This window comes from Sycon ciliatum, chromosome 1 (assembly GCF_964019385.1).
Source record: "Sycon ciliatum chromosome 1, ocSycCili1.1, whole genome shotgun sequence".
NCBI classification, from domain to species: domain Eukaryota; kingdom Metazoa; phylum Porifera; class Calcarea; order Leucosolenida; family Sycettidae; genus Sycon; species Sycon ciliatum.
The window spans coordinates 53,457,978-53,479,800 of NC_088643.1; the positions used below are offsets into that span (position 1 = coordinate 53,457,978).

A 21,823-nucleotide genomic window follows, 5' to 3' on the forward strand; every position below is an offset into this window, starting at 1 on the left:
GATGACATTCCACAAAATAATAAACCGACACGGCGTTCCACATGCACAACAGCAAAATAAACCACAGCAACAGAGAAAAACCAAAACAAGCTTACATTGTAGCACAACAAGCTAACACCAAGCCAACAGAAACCAGAGCCGACGCTCTAAAGAAAAACGGGCCACGACACAGGGCCAAACAAAAACCTAGAGCCGACACTTTAAAATAAAATCCGGGCGACGACACAGGGCCATCCGAAAACCTAAAGCCGATGCTCTAATCACAGGCCACGACACAGGGCCAAACAAAAACCTAGAGCCGATGCTCTACAAACCAGGCCACGACACAGGCCCAAACAAAAACCACCAGAGCCGACGAAGTCGCTCTAGAACCAGGCCACACCACAGGGCCAAACAAAAACCACAAGAGCCGACGCTCAGGCACACAAGGCCAACCGAAACACAAAAGCCGAAGCTCTCAAATAATACGATGCGCGCAGCAGCGTAAAATAAATTAAAAACCCAAAACAATGCAGAACAACAGAACGACGAGAAGAGCAACAGAACGACGAGAAGAGCAACAGAACGACGAGAAGAGCAACAGAACGACGAGAAGAGCAACAGAACGACGAGAAGAGCAACAGAACGACGAGAAGAGCAACAGAACGACGAGAAGAGCAACAGAACGACGAGAAGAGCAACAGAACGACGACAACCACACTCAACAACACAGCAACAACTGAACAAGCAGCGAACTGAGCAGAGAGAGAGAACGGTGCAGCGAGCAAGACAACAAGACGAACAACAAAGGACGACTCGTCCACTGGCCTCTGGCGAGCCACTGCCACACGCTCCATCGCGGTACCTGCCGTCCCAGGCTCCAGTCCACAGTTTCAGTTTCAGTCCATCACCTCCTCCGCCTCCTCTCCATCATCTTGCGCTCCCACCAGCTCCTCATCTCCTCCGCTCCCACGCTTACTTTTGACTTCAAAGTTACTTTGTTGTTGACGACGACGATGACGAGCAGACTCAAGACAAACTAACTCATCCTCTGCGTCCCGGGTTTCGGCACCACGTTGTTACGGAATCACAGCCATTCCGTTCCCGGAACGCAGGACACAAAGGACAAGACTTATTTGTTACATTATTTATATTGACAAGACGGAAAAGCAAACTGCTCTGCACGAGACGAACAAGAAAGACTGACAAAAGGACTCTCGACTACAAAATCGCCCATGCTCATATCACACATGCACGTGACTAGACGAGACAGTTTGGGGAATGCCATCACACAGGAAAACAAAACATCATTTTACTGTAATAGGGGTGAAACAATTATACCGAATATTCGAATCCTCGTTTGGATTTTTCAAATATAATCGTACTCGGAATAAATCAGGTACGCTTTCCAACGGCCGAAGAGAGTTGGAAAGCTTGTGTCTTTGTGGATAACTCGAAACAATTTGCGCTAAGTTTGAAGAAGGGCTGAGGCTTCCTGCAGTTAATGGGTGTGTCCACCCGAATTCTTTTCACAATTTGCACTAAGACGCTGCAAAATCGCTCCGATTTTGGATTTCATTCCACAGAATGTGGTACCGACAAGATGCGGTCCTTGACCGCATTTCCGTCACTTCGCAGTGGCCTTTCTTCCGTTTAGTTTGTTCCCGCCCTCCCACCCCGGACTGAAGGGTGTTTATAGACATTGTGTTGATGTGTGTGGTTTTGCCTAGGGCAGTTACGACTGCGGTGTTTTTCTTTGTTGGTCTTTTAGAAAAACATTAGGAGTGGTGTGCGCGTCGTGGGCTGTTGTATGGTTACATTCAGCTTCAGAGGGTTATTGACAGGGGATGAATTGGCATGGGGCAGAATGCAAGATTGAATTGCAAGATTGAATTGAAGGGTTGGGATTTTCAGGGGTCATCAAGGCATTGTGTTAACTGAAGCTGGATGATGACCTGTGTGGTGTGCCGGTGTGAAGATGATGTGCAAGGGTGTTCTCTTGCGTTTCTGAGGTGTGCGCTTTTACATTTCCCTATTGTTATGCCGTTGTTGGCGTGTTGTGTGCTGTGTAATTATCAGCACTTTTGATTGACTGCTGTATCGATCGTTGATATATTTTTGTAAATGTACAAATAATTATAGGAAAGAAAAAAAAAAGAAAAAAAAGAAAGAAAAAAAAAAGAAAAAAAAGAAAGAAAAAAATTCTAAATAAAGGCCATTGCCGAGCCACCGTGCTCTCAGCAGAGACTTCTGTGTGTTGGTGTTGTGAGAGTGTACCACAAAGACGAGTACTCGCTCATACATGGTACATACATTTACCACAGAAATCTGCAGTTTCAGAGCAGCAGTCAGCAGATATTGATGTGCAGACTGTGTGGTGAACATTTGTACACGAGTAGAGAGAGCCCAAATGACCCACCAACCAATACACCCGAGAAAAGAACTACCTATCGGTTCAATCAGGGTTGTATCATGTGATTTTTGAGGCGGTTGGTGTGCGATTTTTAGGATATCAAGAATACTCGAATACTCGAATACTCGATCGGAGAAAATCAGAGTACTCGAACTCGGGATCTCAGTGCCAACTTCACCCCGAATTTTACAACATGAGCCACCATCTCTGATGTTCAGACACGCACTCTCTCGTGCTCTAGGTTGAGCCACACTGTCTCATTCGCAGTCAGTACCCATATAACTTCAAACTCGGTGTGCTCTGTGTGTTGGTGTACTTCATAGCGGTCTAGCATGGGCATGTGTATGATTGTGGTATGTGGGCTTATGGACATTATTGCATGACTTGTAGTTCCTTGACCATTTTTCCTATGAATTAATCCTTGGCTCTCCATCCGAGTCTCACTATGCACACCTGATGAGCCGTCCTTACCTATATGGCGAAATTATCGTCGTGTGAAACTGCTGCTTGTTGCTGCTGCTTATAAGTCGATCTAAATTGTCATAGTTGAAGTACAAAAATGTATTACTGAGGCGTTCTGTTCAGCACGATTCACGTTCGCTTAGCTTCCCCTCCTATTGATCTTCGGATCCTTTGAGCCACACAAGTAAGTTGTGTGGTATGTTGCTATGTGTACTTGTATTGTGGTTTGACAGTATTATCCAATGGTCTTGCCGGTATTGTCTTTAACATATATGCATATCCGTCAACGTCCTTCACTGCTGAGACTGTCACCTTGTGTTTGTACTAGTTGCGCACACTTCCTCTCCTAAGCTATTACTATAGTTTCGAAGGCTGTTAAAATGCGCATCGAAGACGTGCTAAAGCTGATAGCCAGTTAGTTGTAGAATGTCAGTACTGTTGGTCAGTGTCCTGCAATGTTATCCCATAAGCAGATTGTCACGTAACTGGTGTTGTTAGTGGGCATTATACCATAACTTGTAGTTCCTTCATCATTTCTTCCTATAAATAATATTAATCCTTGGCTCTGCATCCGAGTCTAAAGTAAGGAAACATCACATTTTCATGGTGTGTTTAAAACAAAGAGACCTTTCCAATATTCCTATACTGATTTATTTGCTGTAGCGGTTAGATGCAATATACCACCAGCTGCGAAAGCAAACAGTGTACGGGCTATGATAACACGAACTTACCCAGGATCTGCCACTTACACGTGTATTGGAGGTACCTATGTAGATCATATTGCACCAGCTGTCAAGATTAAACTCACCTGCCTGCCAAATAAAAGCTGGTATGGTGATGCGCCATCCTGTTTGCGTGAGTACCATTCTAACATTATTGAACATTGCACTCTAACTATTGTTGTATGAAGTTAAGAAATCTCCCAAGAGCCGTTTTCATACTGTGCTGCACTGCCGAGTGTCAGTGAAAAGCCAGCAGGATTAGTCTAAGCCGTTCTTATATTTCAGGTGCTATTGTCTATGTGCAGTTGAGTCGCGAAGTTTATAAATCGGTATGCTAAGCTTCATGGAATCATAGCCTACCCATCCTTTGGTGTGCGACGGTACCGTTATCAGGATATCAACTGTCTCTACCACCTTCAAAGAGTGCTGAAACATACTTTACTTCGGGGTTAATGCAGTTAGCCCTTGTTGGCACGTATCACATGCACAGACTCTCACTGCTTCTTTTCCTCATGTTCCTTATAATTATTTTGCCATGTCATTTTGTCTTTGGGCATCCATATATGTGTACATCGCATGCACTGCTGGTGCACATCTACGCACGCTGCACTGATTGGGGCACCCAATATGCCACTTGATGCGCCTGTCTGCGTTCCGCGTGCAGCATGCAAGTATAAGATACACAGGGCTGTGCGCCTGTCCCAGCTCTGGGTCACATTTACACTGCTCAGTGCAGCATGATGCAGGTATAACTGAGGGTTTTTTATTTATTTATTTTTTATTGAAAAACCACAAACCTTCAGACATGTGAATGTGCACATGATATACAGTGTACATACGTATGTATCGAGAAGGCAGCACGGAAGCGGCAGTGGTGGTGAGGCCTGGGCAGCTCGTCCGACCGTGGGTCTCGGAGTCAACACTGGGCAGACGCACTGGGGGGGGGGGGGGTGGTAGCTTAGGAGATAAGGGATGGAGCCTGCATGATCATAGTATGTAATGCATATGCAGAAGTAATAATTATGTTAATCTTAAAAACAATAGTGCGGTCGACCTGCGCAGAGGAAAGGCATTATGGACATGATCTACGTGTATAACATAATAATAATTATAAGTGAGCTAGGGCACATCATACACACCCATATGCGCATGTTCAAATAGGAGATCAACCTGATAGGCGTTCGCCGGCGTTGGGTAATCTTGAAATAAAGATATTAATATTATTGAAGAGATTATTATCATACGCTCACATAAACACCACATACCAACCATGTGCACCCACCCACCCACCAATTGGTCCTTGGTAACACTGCCATCAAATGGTCACGTGTCCCCTGTGCAGGGGTCGACAGCACTGAGTTCAGCATTGGATCCAGAAACGCCGCCCTACTTCCTGGACAGGAAATTAGCACAGCTATGCAGGTCAAAACCACGGGATGACTTGCAGCAGCGACCGCAGCCGAGACAATGCGCTCTGCAGCAGGGCAGGGCAACCCGCTGTTTCCGGACCGAGTCTGCCGATGCCACAGCCGAGACCGACGCCACTTCAGCAGCCGAGTTGGAGAGACACTTATGCGAAGCTAGCCCGCCAGCACTCAAGAACCATCTCCCGCACGCATTACATAGTCGGCTGCCGGACTGCTCAGATATGGGCTTCCTCCTCTCGGCCAGGCACCTGTGGCGATTCTTGTATTTCTGGTGGGCGAAAGTACGCTGGCAAACATCGCAGAGCACAGAAGTGTCACGCTGAGCCGATCGCGGTACTGGTTGAGCGGAATACGCACTGCGCCATTTCCCACGCTCCTGGGCGAGGTCGTACCATTCCGTGTGGTCGATGTTCACTGCGGAGAGGTCAGCTCTGACAGAGTCTCGCCACCGTTTCCGAGGACCGCAAGCCGGCCTCGGCGGAAGCGAGTTGCGACGTCCATGAACCGGCTGAGCGCAAGTGTGGCACCATGGTGAGTTGTAACAATAAGTGCCGAATCGTCTGCGAATTGACAGTCACGATGGATGTTGATTGTGTCAGTCTTCTGGCGTTTGAAAAGGAGAGACGGTCCAGAGTTAGAGGAGACGGGAAGTCCAATCTCAGGTATGTCCGCAACCTCACGCTGCCACAGCTGGAATACTGCCAACATGAATATATTGAACAATACTGGGGCCATACAACAACCTTGTCGAAGGCCATTTTGCACCTCAATAGGCTCGGCCTCGATGCCCGGGATCGACAGGTTTGCAGACATAGAGGTATGAAATGAGCTGATAATGGTAACCAGCTTGTCAGGTACGCCCGCCTTCCGGAGAATTTCCCACATGCACTTACGGGTGACGGAATCATAGGCCTTCCGTAGATCAACAAAAACCATGAAACCAGAGCAGCGATGTTCATATCGTTTCTCAGATATTTGTCTCACCGCGAAGATCATGTCCGCACAAGATCTGCCTTTGCGGAATCCACACTGCGTGTCTGGCAGGATGTCTTCCGCGAGCCGCTGCAATCTTGTCTGGACGAGGCCAGCAACAGCCTTTCCTACCACCTCCAGAAGAGCGATGCCCCTCCAATTGTCACAGCTGGATAGATTTCCTTTTTTTGGTATCGGGACAAGCTGGCAGTCCACCCACTCCTGGGGCACCTGCTCTGCATTCCACACTGTCTGGACAAGGTCTAGTAGTGCCATCATGAGGCCATCCCCACCAGCCTTCAGCAGTTCCGGTAAGATTCCAGAGCCTCCTGCTGCTTTTCCGTTCCGTAGTCGGCGCACAGCTTGCCTAAGCTCTTCCAGAGTAGGTGGATCGGCGAGGTCTTCACACACTTCCTGTTGCTCAATGGTGGCAACAGTTGCAGGTTCATACGAGGTTGGAACATTGTAAACCTTGGAGAAGTGGCGGTGCCATGTGGGGCCCTGATCCGCCGGTGAATTACAGACATTTCCGTTCTCGTCCCACCCCCCCCCCCACACACACACACATGCTCGCATGCACGCACACACGCACACACGCACACACACACACACACACACATACACACACCACACACCACACACCGCACACACACATACACACACACACACACACACACACACACACACACACACACACACACACACCACACACACACCACACACATACACACACACACACACACACGCACACAGACAGACACACACGTGCACACTCACGCAGACGCGTAATAATACATAATATTTTGTGCACAGACTCACTCTCTCACAGTAACGTCCAGAAAACCACCACGCAGAGTCCCTACAGCCGGTCGGTCGCCCAGTCCCAGTGGCTCGAGCGCAGGAATCGGTGGACGCTGCACTTGAAGGACTGCAATCTCTTCTGGTCGGGCTGATCCAGGAGGTGTTGGCGAGGCAACTGGTTCCAGGTGTCCAGCACTCCTTCAGGTACACAGGACTGTGCACCTGTCCCAGCCAGGCTCTGGGTCTCACTTACACCTCAACGATCGAACATACACTGTAAATCACACCAGTTTGGAGAGCTCAAACTGTTTAGTTGTTGTTTTCTGGCGCTTCTTGCTCAGCAGAAGTGGTTGGCTTCTGAAACTTTTCCCGCCATCCCACCCTTACCATTATTTAGGTCACATACTTTGCTGTAGGATTGTACTTGCATTAACTGTTGGTCACATCCTAGGCATACGGAGAGGCTGGCCCAGTCCCCGACCACTCTATGCAGTCTTACATCCTTCAATATTTGAATAAATGGTTGTGCTTCTGCCTGTTATCCCTGCAGCTCCTGTCTCTTGTCCAAACCGGGTAATAACCTTGCTTAATGGGAGCATCACAGCATTCAGTCTTGTTTACCCGAAGAGCATAGTCTATAACTGCAGTGCCGGATTCTACATCGGAGGTCAACCTAGCGAGAAAGTAACAAGTCGCGTTTCGAAATGCCAGGTGGATGGAACCTGGTCCACTGCTATTCCAACTTGTGTTGGTAAGACATGTCTCAAGTAGCATATTGCATGTCAGAGCTATGTGCACTACCAAATATGCTTATAACAAGACCTTTGTCAGATGAAGACCAGTCCACACATCTTCATACATAGATGCTAGAATGGTTGCGCATGTGTCCATTGCCGGTAAAGTTAGCTAGACATCATCTGTCTAGTCATCCTTGTCTGAAAAGTTATAGTAGGACGGGGTTCAGCTTACCAAAGTCGAAGCATATTTTTGGCAAATTTGTAAAATGACATGCGTGCTTGTATAGTCAAGTAGTTGCGTCATGGCATATAATCTTGATGTTCATAATGCTAAATTATTGCTCCAATACCAGATTCAGGAGACTGTACATGTACTGCCGATGGCTACCTGTCGAATGGCTACTTGATTTTGACCAGAGATGTCTGGCTTGTGGAAGTTTGAGTGCGCTGGAACAGCTTGCGTTCACTATGGCATGTATGATTGTGTGTGTGTGTGTGTGTGTGTGTGTGTGTGTGTGTGTGTGTGCATTGGGGGGGGGGGGGGGGGGAGCAATAGGATATTCTGTAACTGCAATAATTTGGACTGTTGTGTGTATGAGGTTGTGTGGAATGGAGCTCTTTTTCTTGTCTGATATCTGGTTTGGGATATGCTTTACAGGAATACAATGCAAAACTCCACCTGCGGCAAAGGCATTTAGCCTCGCCCAAGCCGGAGGACAAGCCTATCCTGGAGCAGCTGTTTATCAATGCTTTAATGGCTACTACGTGGGTGGTCAGACAGACCAGTCGATATTCTCTACAACACTGACATGCTCAACTGCCGGCGACTGGCAAGGCAGCCCACCAACATGTCAATGTAGGTTCATAACTGAGGCACTCCCTCTCTCTCCCCTCCATTTTCAGTTACCGTATTTTAGCAGTTATAAGTCGACCTTTTCATGACCCGCCTAAAACTGACCTAAAAGTGGTAAGTCGACTTACCACCGGGTATAACTGTTACTTTTCTCTAAACCCAGGTCAACGCACTTTCATCACCACCGGGTTTCCGCAAACACAATCAAATCACCGTTCGTTTTACTCCACTCCGGAGTAGAACGCACTGATGATTCTTCAGACAACGATGGAACCGTAGGAAATATCACAACAGCTAGAATAATTGATCAAACTCTCGTCCACATACAACAATGAACAACTAAAACTCGCAGCTGAAATCATATGAAGGTGTGAAATAGTTTTATGAAGATAGAGCGCATATATGGCTTGCTAATGGTCCCTAGTCAAGTTGCTGATAACGTGCAGAAAAACTAAATCCGCAGCCTCTTTTACCGTCGGACAGGATGCGTATTATAGGAGACTGTAAAGTGATGTAATGTGCTCCACAGGCAACCATGAATTCGGCCGTCAGCAACAGTTAAGCACAAGCACACTATCAAGGCAAGGAAACGAGAGAGATGCCTCATTTCTCGTTGGCTAACGTAGGACAGAAACGAGAAATGTAGTTCTTTTTTGTCTTTCTTTTGCATGACGTAACATTTGCTGCTCGCAAATGCGAGATATTAGGAGCATGCGCTCCGGCTGCGGCATTCTTTTTCTTCTTGCTTTGCAAGTGTAGTGTATTTCTGATCACGTTTTTCAACGTACTTTCAGGATCCTTTTAGGAACATGCCTCTCCGTAAAAGGACCCGTCGTGCTGCAAGCGCAGAACCCGCACGACTTCAGGCTGACGCGCAGCAGAACGCGATCGAAGTCCATGCGGCGGCGGCACGCCTGGAGGAGCAGGCAACTCGCATCAGGCTGCTCGAGGCCCAAATCGAGCTCGAAAGGGCCAGGGCCCCGGAATCCCCACGCGGCAGAGGTCGCAGACGGAGACGTTCTCCGTCATCGTCGTCGTCGTCGCCGTCGTCGTCATCATCTAGATCATCGTCGAGTGCCAGCAGTGCATCGCGGTCACCCAGCCCCAGGAGCCGGAGATCCAGGTCCAAAAAATTCAAAAAATCAAAAAGTTCCGGCAAGAAGGCTCGCCGTCATCGCCATCGCTCGAGTGCTACGTCAACGGGCCCCAGTAAATGGAGGAACGTGGCGTATGAGCACCAGCACGCAGTAAACGCCCGGCTCCAGGAGCGCCTGGAGAAAGTGCGGAGGGCACTGAAGTCCGACCGGCTGAGGAGCGCAACGAAAAACCTAAAGAAAGGTGAGGACATTCTAGAAGACAGGCAAGAGTGGCTCGCCGTCGCCGATACCCATGGGGTAGAGGTGGCGAACAAATTTGTGGAGGGAGGGGGAATCCTCAGCATTGTGACCTCCGCCGAAAAGAGCAAGAGACTGAATGCGGCCGTGCAGTCCGTGGCCATGCAGCGGCCCTTTCGGGGGGGGGGGGGGGGGGGGGCGGGGGCATCCCATCCAGGTTCGGCAGGGGCGGGGTGGTCACCCCTAAAGCAGCCGCACGAGGGGCTGAGCAGCCACCACAACAGCAGTCACCTTCTGGGCCCAGCGAGGCACCAAGGACGCAACCGGGGAGAAACCCCATCCAGCCTGGCCCCAAAGTCTGCTTCCGTTGCGGCGAGCCAGGCCACTTCATCAATTTCTGCCAGAAGCCAGCCGCTCAGAAATAGCTCTGAGGGCTGTGCGGACGGACTCCCCCTGATGTAATAGATGATGAAGTGTATTCGGTGCTGAATGTTGTTGACGAGGGGTGCGTGGCGGGCATGTGTGAATCTGACGATCAAGGGGAACTAGAGGGGCAAGGGGTGGCGGTGGGCAGTTTAGCTAGGTGCAAGCCATTTTGGGAAACTATGGGGGCATCCGAATTTGTGCTAAGGATCATTTGTGAAGGGTACCTACTCCCGTTCGTGCAGCTACCAAGGCCGAAAACTGTAAAAAATCACAGTAGCGCTCAGTGCCAATTTGATTTTGTCACAGATTCAATTAGAGACTTGATGGAAAGAGGGTGCATAAAGGAGGTCAAGAGTGAGGAGGCAGTGATTTGCAGCCCTTTAGGCGTGGTAATAATGGAAAAAAGTTAACACTCATTTTGGATTTGAGGTACGTCAATACTTATCTGGCGAAATTTAAATTCAAAATGGAAGACCTGAAAACAGTCGCAAGAGTCTACGAAAAGGGCGACTACGTGATTACTTTTGACCTGAAAAGCGGGTACCACCACATTGAAATTGCACAGGAGCATCAAAAGTACTTGGGGTTTAAGTGGTTTAATGCGGAGGGAACTATCACAACCTATGTATTTTGCGTGTTACCGTTTGGCCTCTCCACGGCTCCTTATGTTTTCACAAAAGGGGATTGAACAACTCGAAGTATCTGCCAGGCTGTTGAATCACCTCGATGGAATCCGGACTGTGATTGATGGAGATATGGATCTACATGTGCATATCACTTGTCATACATTATTCGCTCCTCTACAGAAACCAGACTGATTAGGACTGAGCGCAGGCTGAACATGGATGTAAAGTGTTTCAAAGAAAATTCGCTCACAGACCTTGGATATGCAACTTAGAAGTGAAATCGGGCGATAATTAACAGGGTCAGACGGGAAGCCTTTATTCTTAAAAATGGGAATGATTATGGCATGCTTCCAAGCGGAGGGAAACTTTCCAGTAGAAGACGAAAGATTAAATAGGAGACAGAGGGAAATGCAATTGATGGGCATAGAGCCTTGAGGATATCATTGGACAAGCGATCCATTCCGGGCGATTTTTGGCTTAGATTTTCGTATGTACTTACGTACTGTAGACGTGGTAGTGTACACGTGCGTTAATGGTGCTGTGACAGCCGGATGCTGCGGTAGAGCAGGACAGGGCCAAGAGGGATCGTCAACAACAGCAACCAATGCAAACTGCTCGTTCAATGCCGCAGCCTTTGAGACGGGGTCAGTGGCTAGAGAGCCGGAAGGGGGCTTAAGATCCGGTATATCAGCGCTTTTTCCATTGGCACGCTGACTACGTACAAACTGAAACAAAAAGGACGTGTTGAATCGGTCAAAGACGACTGCACGAAACGGACATATGACCGATGTGCAGACCTGGATAGAGAGCTAACTAGATTCCGCTGAGCTTTAAAAGCTATATTGTTCATTTCCGTTGGGCACTTTTTAAACACACTGTATAGCTCGTGTTTACACTTGACGGCTTTAATCAGATCCTCGCTGGCCCATGGAGGAAACTTCGACCGTCTCCGGGCTCCGGAGGATAATTCACCATGCATGCGAGTCGTTGTAAGATACTTAGTAAACACATCGTTTACCTCCCCATGAAAATGCTGTAGTGCTATATCAGGGTCAGTACTGGACAACAGCACGCGCCAGTCCCGTTGCATCAGTTCATGGTTCAGCAATGTCCAGGTATCCTGAGAGACATTCCGGAAGCAAAACACAACTTCAAGGAGAAACTGACGAAGTCACAGTTTTCATTGAATCAGAGCACAGAAGAGGATCAAGACGAAAAAGCACCTGCAGGTGATCCGAGGCACCGTGCGGGGCATCGGTGCCGATATCCAGGGACGAGATTGGGACTATTTGTTACACGCAAGTCAAGACAGGAAGATTTGCCGGAAGGGGCTGTGTGTGTGGGGAAATCAACCACCTGCTGGAGGCCATACCTGCGAAAAAGGAGATCTAGTTCAGTACCAAGTGGAGAGTGGGGTCTGAGGGACACCAGCCAGGATTGTGAGTATTGAAGTCTCCTGTGATGAAAACTGTGGTTGATGGAAATTCAGCAGAATCCAGAGCATCTTCTAACATGTCACAAAAGTGTAGATAAGATTCAGTTGCACTACCGGAAGGAGGCCGATAAATACAGCAAGCCAGAATAGACTGGTTCCACGTTCCAGTTTGCAGCTCTACCCACACCATTTCACACCGACCTTTAGACAGATCCGGTCTAGGTTTGATCACTTTGAAAGAATCCTTATGTATCAGTAAAGCAACCCCACCATAGCCTCGGGTTGCGTCAGTTGCATGACGATTTTCGTCTACAGGTCTATCCCGGCGGAAGCAAGTATAGCCTGGCACCGAGAACGGTTGATCTGGCGCTAGCCACGTCTGCGTTAGACAGACAATACTGGGATTCAGTTGGGAGATATTAAAGTGCAGTTCGGCCAGTTTATTACTTATGGATCTGCAGCTGATTGTGAGGATTTCTGGCTTATGACGACGTGGGATAATCGGGACAGATCTTGCAGACAATTGTGGAATGAAGGGTGTAGCATGAGGGTTTAGGTGTGACCGAGAATCCATCAATTACTAGCGGAGTCGGCATAGCGCCATTTGCGGACGGTGTGCACAATGGTGTCGGGCCAGAATTCCTTTTCAAGCAGCGTTTGCTCAAACTCTTCCGCCACAGAAACGCGTGCATAGCAGGTGCCAAAGTATTGGGTTTCGGCAATTGTGCATGCGTATACATCAACGCCCCTATCAGCGCACCAGGTTACAATGGACTGTGCCTTCCAGGGCTAACATTCCCGACAAAGAAGGCACATCGCTTGGGAAGATGTGTGCCAGTGAGTGTGTTGGGGTTGGGGTTTTCTGTGGCCATTTTTCTGTAGACAGACACAACTTTGAATTTTGTTGCCCGGGCAATGGGATCGCTGTGGGTCGCTGATTTATTGCTCCTTCGCCGCTGTTCTTGCCAGTTGTTCTGATGGGGATCGCCTTCTGTGCTCCCAGCAGCACCCTTAGTACATGTGGGCTGTACTGGTGCACCACCGGCGCCTGCTGTTGTAAGTGCGCCCCCAGCTGTTGCATTTCTACCAGTGTTTACAGGTATGTTCAAGCGTTCCATGTGGTTGGTGTTAGGTACGGTGGCCCTGCTACTAGTGCTAGTTGAACTGCTGTGTAGAGTGCGTGCATCCTCTTCTGGCTGTGTGCTGTTCGTAGTCACTGTACGAGTACAACGGGATTGCATGTCTGGAGTGTCGCAGTGTACGGGTTTGGATGAACCATTGTAATGCTGCTGGTGAAGCTGTTGCACTTCCCCCGTCAGCTCCGAAATTTCCAGCTTCAAGGACAAAATTATGCTATCCCTGTCCTCCCTCATGGAGGCAATCTCCCCCGCCAAGGCCTGGATAGTGTTAGCAAGGCGATCTAGCTTAGAGTCATTAATCCACGACGTACCGGTGTCAGTGACGGGCTTCACTCCAACGCCGTGCTTCCGCAGTGCCTGCACTAGCTCTGGCTGGGCGAGGCTCAAAGGGAGTCCAGGGACTTGCGTTCAGCGATGGCGATTAGTTCCTGGTACCCAATCAGGGCAAGATCAAGGTTCTGGTCCAGGGACATTCTTAGTTTCAGCAAGGAAAAGCAGCTTGGTGAGGAAGGTAGAAGGGTAAAACTACTGCGTGAGGGGGGGGGGGGGGGCTCCCGAAAGCTGTTCCGAGTAGCACCAAAAACGTCAACCACCCCCACACAAATATGACTGCAAACGCCAGCCAAAGGAGTAATGACAACCCGCCAATAAAAACATGTTTCTCATGCCTGACCAAGGGTCGTTTTTCACACAAATGAATTTATCTCGTCTCTGGTTGCTGTTTTGCTCGTTCATACATCTTGGGTTTTACACGTCATGCTGACTTGTCCACACATCTAAGATAATAATGAAATTTGAAGTTCTCCCAAGCCTTTAAAAATTTAAAAAATGTATTATTCAATCTGCGGACAGAACTGTTTCGTCCTTTATGGTCTCATCAGCGCAGCACGGAGAAAATGAGGGCGACCCTGATAGCAATGGAAAATATTTTTCCAAATAAAGAGAGGAAGTAGAGAACACATGGGAACGAGCTATGAACCAACTATCCACGACTATAACAAGATAATGAGCATTCAGAAAGTGCAATAACAGGGCACAAAACCGACAGGCTACTGAGACAGTCAAGGACCTGAGACCTAGCTCTAACACATCTCCGGTGCGCAAACCAATGGCCTTCCAACTTGGAATATTCATGGTCAGGTAGGACCTAAGAGGGGAAGGTGAGCGCAGCTACTTGACAATCACCTTCCAAGTTGGAAGGCTGTTGGAATGCCCATGCATCCAAGACGTGCTCAAGCTGAGTGGCAGTTAGTTGTAGAACGTCAGTACTGTTGGTCAGTGCCGTGCAGTGTTAACGCATGAGCTTACTATTAAGTAACTGGTGGTGTTGGTGGACATAATATCGTAACTTGTAATTCCTTGGTCCTTTTTCTTCCTCTAAATTTATCCTCGGCTCTCCATCCGAGTCTAATTTTGTGCTTCAAAGTATTATTTTGGCATTATTTTGGTAGTGCGCTTCTGCAATTCGTCTTTTTGAGCACTCTTGTTAAGCTGCTTTCGTGCTGCAGCGTTATACATCGCTCGCTGCTTTTCGTAGTTTGAGCACTCTGGCGCTAGAGTGCCGAGCCATGTTAATAATATTTAGCATCCCCCACCTCACAACAGAGCAACCGAGTTTTGCATTAAGCTGGGAGTGCCGATTCGAGCAACTGGTATAATGGCTCTGCTTGGAGCCGCTAGATGGCTCGCAGCTGAGCCAGCAAATGACTCCGCTTGGAGCAGGCGAATGACTCCGCATGGAGCCGGCAAATGACTCCGCATGGAGCCGGCAAATAACTCCGCATGGAGCCGGCAAATGACTCCGCATGGAGCCGGCAAATGACTCCGCATGGAGCAGGCGAATGACTCCGCATGGAGCCGGCAAATGACTCCGCATGGAGCCAGCGAATGACTCCAAATGGAGCTGGCGAATGACTCCGCATGGAGCCGGCAAATGACTCCGCATGGAGCCGGCGAATGACTCCGCATGGAGCCACCGAATGACTCCGCATGGAGCCGCCGAATTACTCCGCATGGAGCTGCCAATTACTCCGCATGGAGCCGCCAATGCCTCCGCATGGAGCCGCCAATGACTCTGAATAGAGCCGCCAAATGCTAGATATATAGAGATGCATAACCAGTTGAGAGCATATATGTAGGACTCAGTGAGCAGTCACGTCTCGATGACCGATCACGATCCCCGTGACCAATCAAACAGTCACAAATCCCCGAAGAGCAGTCATAAAGTCACACACCAGTTTGAATCCCGATGACCAGCCACAAACAGCCGCGACTTTCTCTGTGAACAGTCACAGGGTCCACGTCAAAATATTACGACTCAACTGTAGGCATTCACGCGATCAGCATACCGGTACCGGTACTCGTAGATCTACGACTCGTACTTTTTTCCTTCACAGGTTTCAGAAGTGATTTCGATCAACTGAGTTACTCTCGATCTCCGCGTAGTTTACTTGTAGCTCGAGTCTGGTGTGTATGGACTCCTCTCCAAAACGAAGGGTGGTCGAAAATCTTGCAGGCTTCAGATAGAATCTCTTTTGAGAGGACGTTCTGGCTAGTAGATTGTGCTATTCATCATATTTGAAGAACAAACTTCGTCGTTCAGAAAAGCTATTTCGGAATATTTTCAGTCAAGTAATTTTTTGCATGCCGATCTTGCTAGAACGGAGACTGATTTCAACTGATCCAGCATACAAACAGCACTCGCTTTGTGTTTTTGGAGAGGATGGGTGACAAGATTACGGAGTCAGAAGTGGACATCGTCGACGATGCAGAAACGAAAATATAATGAAGATGGAAAAGAAAATATGTTCATCTCCAAGAAGGTACTGAGTACATCAAGCACCTTCGTGTGTGTAGCTCTGTCTTTCTTGTGGAAGACTACACAGAAAAACAATGTCCAGCTTGTTGAAACTGAAACTGCCTCTCAGTTGAAGTCGTTCAGGGAAAACATCTATTCAAGACATCATTGATCCATTCTCAAGAACCATCGTAAGAAATTAAATCAAGTCATGTTAGCGATAAGAATGGCGAACTAGACCAGAGAAGTGTGAATGTCTTTTTTGACTGCAGGAAACTGTATTTCAATATTCTGGCTCAATTTATTGATGTAACATTATGGTACATGTACATGGTCTTTCTCGTTGTGCTGCTATAACGTGTATTAACATTCTACTCCCCATGCTAGAGTATAGAGTAGACACACACGCGTGCAGGACGCGACACACCAAAAGACAAGAGAGTGAGTTTGGAAGAATGGGAATGTCGGGCAGAGTAGCTGGCCTCAATTGAGTGCGCGTTAACGAATCGTGTGGTCGGCCTACCGAAGGCAGGAGCTGTATATGACCAAGTGGGTCGGCCTGCGCTGAGCAGAAGCGGTTTGTGACCCATGCGAGTTTGTGGGTCGGGCTGCGTTGAGCAGGAGCGGTTTATGACCCATGCGAGTTTAATAGTAGTGCGCGAGAGGCCAGTTACGGAGGGGTGCCCATGCCGACATTCCCATTAGGGCCAGAGGAGATAGCGGGTGATAACCAATATAGATGGTAAGTATGTATTGCACAAGAGCGTTGTTCTAGAGGCATAAAGACAGACTGATATTGTGGCGTAGGATCGACAGAGAACGCTATCTGCATCCTAAGTGAATGTCTTTGCACTTACTCGGTGATCGGCTGGACCATGGTGTTTTTTTTGTTTTTTTTTGTTGTTTTTCTACTAATTACACAACCTACTCGTCAGAAGGGGAGAAGACAACAGAGTATACAATGACAAAACAGCAGGGAGAGTAGGGGCTGCAAAGCAAGCCTGTGCTGGTGAGCCAAGCCCACAACACCGACCTATGGTCTCGGCGTTAACGTGAGCTTGCGCACGGTGTCAGGCCACTCCGCAACTGTAGGAGCAAAGGTCCTGAAGGCATCCATCTTGTTCCGGGACAGGGCATCAGCGATGGTATTGGAAATTCCTGGCAGGTGCGATGCTCGGATCAGGAAATTGTGCTTCGCACAGATTGAGTACAGGGTGCGGATGAGTGCCATGACTGCAGGAGACCGGCTCGTGCCCGTCTTCAGGCACTCCACGACAGCTTGGTTGTCGCACTGAAACTCCACACGCAGCCGCAGCCACTCGATCCCCCATGTGGTGCAGGCCGCGACAATGGCGAAGAGCTCCTTGTAGGTAATGCTTAGTTCCAGTTGCTGCGGAGACCAGTCACCTCTGAACCAGCGACCATTGAAGAAGGCTCCAAATCCAATGGTGCCACTTGCGTCGGTTTGCAACTGGAGGTCAGCGCTGGGCATCCACTTCTCCAGCAGGAAAAATGACTTTCCGTTCCATGTTGACAGAGTCTGGTGCCACCAGCTCAGGTCGCCCTTGGCTGAGGCTGAGAGGTGCAGCATTCGGTGAGATGACATCTCAGATGTGGCCTTGTCGAGGTCATACAGGCGGCGTAAGAATGTACGGGCGGCAGGAATTGCTCTGGAAGCGAACGAGAGGTGGCCCAGGAGTGAGGCGAGTTCGCGTTTGAGAACGCAACCCTTGTCGAGGGTGGTAGAGACTAAACGACGTAGGGCCAGAAGCTTGGACTGAGGCAGACGCACTTCCAAGCGATCGGTGTCCAGTTCCAAACCGAGGAAGGTGAGGACAGTGGAAGGGCCCTCAACTTTCTCTGTGGCGACAGGTATGTTCAAGAACTGGAACAAGTCCAAGATGATGGCCTTGTGCTTGGCCGCCAGGGAGGAGCTTGGTGGGCAGATGTCGAGGAAGTCATCGAGGTAGTGCATTACGTCGGGCAAGGAGCCGACATAGACAAGGACCCAGTTGATAGCCGTTGCCAGCTGGTTGAAGATGAATGGTGAGGAGCGGAGACCAAATGGAAGGACCTTCTCGTAATAGTACATGCCGTTCCAACGGATCCCGAGAAGATGCCAGTCCGAGGGGGCGACGGGACACAGGCGAAATGCATTACGGATATCTACCTTTGTCAAGAGGGAGCCCTTGCCGAGGCGCATAATGGCGGCAATTGCGGTGTCCACGGAGTCGTAATGCAGGCTGAACTGCCCGCGTGGTATAGCATCGTTGACACTGCTGCCATCGGGAGACGACAGGTCATGGATCACACGAAGTTTTCCATTGGAATTTGAAAGCTGACTGCAGGCAAGGAAACTGGAAAGACAGCAAGCTCTGTTGTGCGCACAGGAAATCTGCGCATGCGCAGAGTGTGGGCATGTGATGTCTATGATACACAGCAGTATGTAGAGAGAGCAAGATCGTGCACACACGTAAGGAGGGTTATGCAACCCGTTATAAAGGCCAACAGCGAAGCAATGGTACGTGACTGTTAACAACGGTTAACTCCTACATTAACCGAACATTTATAAGTACATGCATACGAGTACTGTGTACTGTTTACTGTCTCCTTGTCGGTGTTTTTGGGCGATCCTCCACACCTTCATTAATTTTGTCCATTACGTATTTTCCTTCTACTTATTAACTTTATAGAAATATTCACTCACTACAACTTCTTGTGATTGCTGGTGCGAATGTACCCTGCGATGCCTGCTTGTTAGTGAGAGTGCACCAGACATGTATCGATATGTATGTTTGACGAGATGTTCTTGAACTGGCATATCAGTATCACCAAGAGTACGGTTCTTCCGTCTACGCATCTCTTCTTGGCTTGTGGATTGTTTGAAAAGAGATAAAATAATGATGCAGAAATACTTGTGTCCAAGTGTCGTCATGAAAACAAGTTCTACTTCCGTAACTTTGTCCGCAAGGTCACGTGAATCTAGCGGGTAGTCCCGCTGCCAATTTGTGTGTGTGTGTTTGTGTGTGTGTGTGTGTGTGTGTGTGTGTGTGTGTGTGTGTGTGTGAGTAAGTGTGCGCGTGCATGTGTGAGTGTGTGTGTTTGTGTGCATGCGTGAGAAAGAGAGTGCTTGTGTGTGTGTGTGCGTGTGTGTGTGTGAGAGAGAGAGAGAGAGAGAGAGAGAGAATGAGTGTGTGTATGTGTGTGTGTGAGAGAGATTTAGAGAATGAGTGTGTGTGTGTGTGTGCCTGTGTGGATGTGTGTGTGTGTGTGTGTGTGTGTGTGTGTGTGGATGTGTGTGTGTGTGTGCGTGTGTGTGCGTGCGTGCGTGTATGTGAGAAAAGGGACAGAGTGTGAGTGTGTAATGGTGTGAGCATGTGTGGATTTTGGCACTTTTAAAAGTCCCCAGCTCTATTCTATATCATTTACGCTGAAACTGCTGCTGCATAGCCCCAAGTCTGAAGACTTGGCAACTTCACGCCTGCACCTGACTCTTGCGCTATGATACACGTCGCCTATGATACCCCTCAGAATTTCCCACCTTACTCCCCCTTATGTTCAGGCTGCCCGTTTTGGAGCCATCAGTTGCCTGACGATCGTAGTAATGAGTGAAACTCAGAGTTGTGACAAAGCTTCCAATCTCTCTTGTAAGGCCACACGTTTTATTTCTATGTTTCTCGTCACCCGCGCGCATACGATTCAGGAGTCTGGAAGAAAAAAAGAAAAAAAACTGTGCTGCACTGACTGTGCATGTGGGGACCAGCACACTCATGCACATGTACATAATGTGGCCTGGCCTGCGCGACACATGATGCATTATGGCATTTTTTGTGCGCAATCTAGCTGCACATGCACAGATTGTGACAGAAGCTCCTCCCACATACTAGTTGCTAACTATGGATGCTATTTTTGCATGGTGTATTGGTGGATTTTAGTGTGAACAAAGGTCTAATAAACTTTTTTATTTTTCGGTCATTTTTATTTTTTTCCACCTCTCGCATACGTTTTTACATTTTTTGCGGGGGTGATAGCTCACGAGAAACGGCAGCAGCCAGATCCGATGCTTGGCGGTCCCTCTCCCGCCGCATGGCAACAGCACGAGTCCGTGCGAGGGCAAGGGCAGCGAGGATGGGATGGTCATCCCCAGGCCGAGGATCTCGAGATGCTCCAATATTCTGAGGCTCAGTGCGAGAGCGATGGAGTAGATCCCGCATGGGCTCAGTCGCACGCAGGGCACGCTGGTGCCCATGCTCTGCAACAACCGAGGCAATTGGCAACCCAATTCCACCACATCGACAGGGCAGAGACAGCAAACGCCGCAGCGGGGAGTCGTCCGAGAAGTGATGGCCGGTGACAGCAGGTAACAACTTGTCAGTCACACTGCTGTCAATGGGTGCCAACACCCCCGGACCGCACTCCATGGCCCGTGATATGAATTTCCACCTTGGCACCAGGGATCTTACGGCAACGGCGTAGCTGGCATGAGGCTGGGTAGTGGCGTACTCTCCACAGCGATTCATCTGGGCTGTAAGTCCCTGAACCCGTTGATCCAGAAACTCACGACGGAACTCGACTGTGCCAAAGGCACCACCCAGGCAACGAGCGCCGTCCGTCCGAATAGAGACGCCGGTATCCCGGAAAAGATCCCGGGCCTCCACCTCGACTTCCGGCTTCACAACGAGCACCGTCTTCGGATCTCAGGGACACCGCGACAACCTTTGTGTGTGGTCAGCCTGCCGTGCGGGATCACATGTTTGTATGCCCGACCGGCGGCTATCCTGGTGCGCGGCACGACAATATCCGTGATCTGCTCGCGGAGGTGTTGGTTGATGTCGCCCAGGACGTTGAACAGGAGCCTAGGCTGGCGGCCATGCATGGGGAGGATCTACCCGGACGCCAGCTGAATCGCCAGGACGAGGCCCGAGCGGACATCCGAGCCAGGGGCTTCTGGACAAGGCAGCAGGACGCCTATTTTGATGTTAGGGTAACCCACCCTGAGGCGTCTGTGCTGTCTCGTTCAGAAGTCCTTGGCCAGCTCGGGTCTCACGAGCGGCGTAAGAAGGCCGAGTATGGGCCACGGATCGTCAACATCGAGCGTGCGTCATTTACGCCGCTTGTGTTTACGACGCAGGGCCTGGCGGCACCGGAGTGCGCGAAATTTCTATCGACGCTGGCGACATACCTGTCCAGGTGTCACACCGATATCCCGTACTCCATCCTCATCAACCGGTTGCGGGTACGCATTTCATTTTGCTTACTTCGGTGGGCCGTCACCTGTTTCCGCGGGTGCCTGGTGGAGTGCCGGCAGATGGGTGGCCGATGAGCTGTTGCCATGGCAAGGGGGCTGCTGAGACGCCGACTTGGCACCGGATGGACTCACTACCGATGGTACGGTGTAGGATGTATGTACAATGTAGGTACTTCACTCTGTTGTCATTTGTCTGTCTATTTGTTGAATTGGATAGGTGTACGGACAGTTCTCCACAATGCATGCACATCCATTCATAACATTCATGACAGGTAATTTATATTGACATTGGCTTAGACTTGCATACATGACGGGACCTGTTACTTTAATTTTCACTTTGAGTTTAAAGTTTTCTTCTTTTGACATTGGATTTGACATTGGATTTGACATTGGATTTACTAATTGATTTGACGTTATTTAAAGGAGTTGTTTGTTTTTTTAATTGAATTGAT

General features: G+C 49.1%; 3 protein-coding genes across 3 annotated transcripts in view; 2 read left to right on the top strand and 1 right to left on the bottom strand.

Moving 5' to 3' along the window:
* Nucleotides 1-8,455, top strand: part of LOC135807036 (sushi, von Willebrand factor type A, EGF and pentraxin domain-containing protein 1-like) — a 108,901-nt gene extending 100,446 nt beyond the window's left edge. Inside the window, exons 7-9 of the mRNA XM_065321127.1 lie at nt 3,518-3,709; nt 7,327-7,527; nt 8,172-8,455. Of these exons, the coding sequence (XP_065177199.1) occupies nt 3,518-3,709; nt 7,327-7,527; nt 8,172-8,455 (677 nt within the window). The remainder of the gene's footprint in view (nt 1-3,517; nt 3,710-7,326; nt 7,528-8,171) is intronic.
* Nucleotides 8,456-17,156: 8,701 nt separating this feature from the next.
* On the bottom strand, nt 17,157-18,326 carry LOC135805518 (uncharacterized). Its single transcript, XM_065319565.1, has one exon. The coding sequence runs from the start codon at nt 18,324-18,326 to the stop codon at nt 17,157-17,159; it is 1,170 nt and encodes a 389-aa protein (XP_065175637.1).
* A 2,547-nt stretch (nt 18,327-20,873) lies between these two features.
* LOC135805528 (mucin-2-like) overlaps nt 20,874-21,823 on the top strand; it is a 38,943-nt gene continuing 37,993 nt past the window's right edge. Inside the window, exons 1-2 of the mRNA XM_065319577.1 lie at nt 20,874-21,359; nt 21,589-21,643. Coding sequence (XP_065175649.1) covers nt 20,874-21,359; nt 21,589-21,643 — 541 coding nt within the window. The remainder of the gene's footprint in view (nt 21,360-21,588; nt 21,644-21,823) is intronic.